This window comes from Xenopus laevis, chromosome 8L, assembly GCF_017654675.1.
Source record: "Xenopus laevis strain J_2021 chromosome 8L, Xenopus_laevis_v10.1, whole genome shotgun sequence".
NCBI lineage: Eukaryota > Metazoa > Chordata > Amphibia > Anura > Pipidae > Xenopus > Xenopus laevis.
The window spans coordinates 68,427,554-68,430,252 of NC_054385.1; the positions used below are offsets into that span (position 1 = coordinate 68,427,554).

Genomic DNA, 2,699 nt, shown 5'->3' on the forward strand with positions numbered 1-2,699 from the left:
TATATAGTGGCTAAAGGTTATATGTTTAAAAACAATTACAAATGCCTCAAATTGTATATAAGCTCCCTTAGAATTAGATATTATTCGTACAATCAAAAAGAAGAAATCGTGGGAACTATTCCCATTCTAGTCAAACACTTTTAGGGGCTCTAGTATAGATCCGAGGCAAAAAAAGAGACAGTCAGAATACGTACTAAATACATGGAACATCAGGCCACACTTCATAGGAAGGGAAATGATTCCTTACAAAATTGCCCAAAAAATGTTGACTATACGGGGGCTCATTCACTCACAGGTAACAGCTCAACGATAATGAGCTATTTAGACCCTTTGGATGAACACAGTTCAGTTTATATGTCCAGAATGCTTCTCTCTGTAACAAAGCTTGATCAATGTTGCCTCCCTTGGTAGATCTGCAATACAATCAATTGGCATGCATTTAAATGCAGAAGCAGGATGTTTGGCCATCAACCAATGCTGAGCCACAGGTTGTTTCGATATATCCTGTTTGGTGTCTTTCCTGGGTTTGGGGTCGAGTGCGGCCCTGATGGTTGCCCGGTGCATGCTGATACGCTCCCTCAGTTGTCTACGGGTTTTACCACAATATAATAAACCACACGGGCATTTAATTATATATATCACGTTCTGTGAAATGCAGGTCAATCTCTGCTTAATCTCATATGGTTTGCCCGTGTGTGGATGAAAGAACTTGTCTCCTGTGATCAGGGAGCTGCACATAACACAACCACCACATCTGTAAACACCCACTTTGCCTGTAACCATCAATGATTTATACTTGCTTACCGGGTCCGCCGGTGACAGAAGTTCTTTTATATTCCTATGCCTCCTGTGTCCAAAGCGAATCCGTTTACGGTTAATGCCCGTGAGTTCCGTGTCAGTTTGAACGATAGGCCATTGCTGTAATACAGATTGCTTAATTAAAGGGGTACATGCATCAAATGTGGTCATATAATAAATTATGTCCTCCGCATTTTTCTTTTCAACAGTACCCATTGGGCCCCTCAAGATAAGCTCTCGATCCTGGGATTCTGCCCTTTTTTTTGTTTTATCTATTAGATCACTGGGGTACCCTCTCTCCAGAAACTTCTGAGCCATAGTCTCCAATGCCTTAGTCCTTTCTAGCTCGTTACTCGTTATGCGAATGACACGAAGCATCTGCGATTTTGGCAACGAATTGAGCAAATGACGGGGATGTCCACTGCTATAATGCAGTAACGAATTCCTATCCGTAGGTTTTTGGAATATCTTAGTGTGTAATCGGTGTGATTCTATGTCCTTATACACCGTTACATCAAGATAGTCTATACTGCTACAATTTTTTGTGTGCAGTAAACCTTATTGGAGATGCTGTCCCATTAAGATCTGATATAAAGAGCGATAGCTGATCCTCAGTGCCATACCACAAAAAGAATAGATCGTCTATGTAGCGCCTATAGTACCCACCATGCTTGTGAAACATTGGATGGCCATATATGTACGTTGTTTCATAATCATGCATAAACGTATTTGCATAAGTAGGCGCTACATTAGAACCCATAGCGGTCCCCGACAACTGTATGTAGAAATTGTTTTCAAACTTGAAGTAATTTTTATGCAGTATAAAATCAAGTAAATCTATCACAAATTCCGATGGGGACCTGCATATGTTGGGCTTTCATACAGCAGTTTTCTCACTGCATCTATTCCTTTGTCGTGTGGTATGCACGTGTAGAGACTGTGGACGTCCATAGTTACAAAAAGGAAGTTCATGTTGGCTGTATCAATACTAGCAACCATTTTTAAAAAATCTGTTGTGTCACTTAAATAAGAACCCAGCTGCCTTACTAGGGGCTGTAGTAACATATCCACATACCCCGATATTTTTTCAGTCAAGGAACCCCTGGCCGATATAATTGGCCTCCCGGGGGTTGGGTTAACGATTTATGGACCTTTGGTATAGTATAAATCACAGGTCTTACCGGATGCTCAACGTATAGTCCATTATATAAAGTCTCCGATATCCATCCGTGGGTACACGCTTCCTCCAGCAGAATCTTAAGCTGTGTCTGAAATTTGAGAGTAGGGTCATAGCTTAGTTTACAGTAACAACTTGCGTCTGATAACTGTCCCAATATTTCAGTTCTGTAATACTCGTAGTCAAGAACCACTACTGCCCCTCCCTTGTCAGCGGGCTTCACGATTATATTGGAATTCTCACGTAACCCTCTCAGGGCCGTACGTTCCTCTTTGGTACAATTCCCCCTATTGCGTGATTGTTGTAAGAAATCTGGTACTGCTGCGTCCAACATGCGTGAAAATGTACGTAAAGATGCATTATTAATAATCGGGTCAAAGACACTTTTGGCTCTAAATTGGGGTATAATCCTATCGTCCTCTGTTATGCTCCTCCTGGCTCCTTTAAAGTGCTCCTGCAGTCTCAATGTTCGCGAAAATCTATAATTGTCCACAATAATGTTAAAGTCCTGAGGCACTACAGAAGGAACATAGGATAACCCCTTAATCAGTACGCTTACCTCCGGTGGCGTTAGCTGATGTCCTGACAGATTTATAATCGCCTGCTCGGCAGCACTCTGCTCCCCTGGCGTGGAGGTCTGCCCCGACCTTTTGCTCTGCTTGTGTTTGCGGCCCCCTCTGCGTTGCTTATTGTGGCCCCTGCTTCTTGGGGCTGCTCTCCGCCT

The 2,699-nt window shown here is 42.6% G+C and overlaps 1 protein-coding gene across 1 annotated transcript in view; it reads right to left on the minus strand.

Annotated features, from left to right (window-relative positions):
- Positions 1 to 345: 345 nt before the first annotated feature.
- LOC121397307 overlaps positions 346 to 2,699 on the minus strand; it is a 2,498-nt gene continuing 144 nt past the window's right edge. Inside the window, exons 1-2 of the mRNA XM_041573922.1 lie at positions 1,980 to 2,699; positions 346 to 918 (exon numbers count right to left, since the gene is read on the minus strand). The exon at positions 1,980 to 2,699 is cut by the window's right edge and continues 144 nt beyond it. Coding sequence (XP_041429856.1) covers positions 346 to 918; positions 1,980 to 2,699 — 1,293 coding nt within the window. The remainder of the gene's footprint in view (positions 919 to 1,979) is intronic.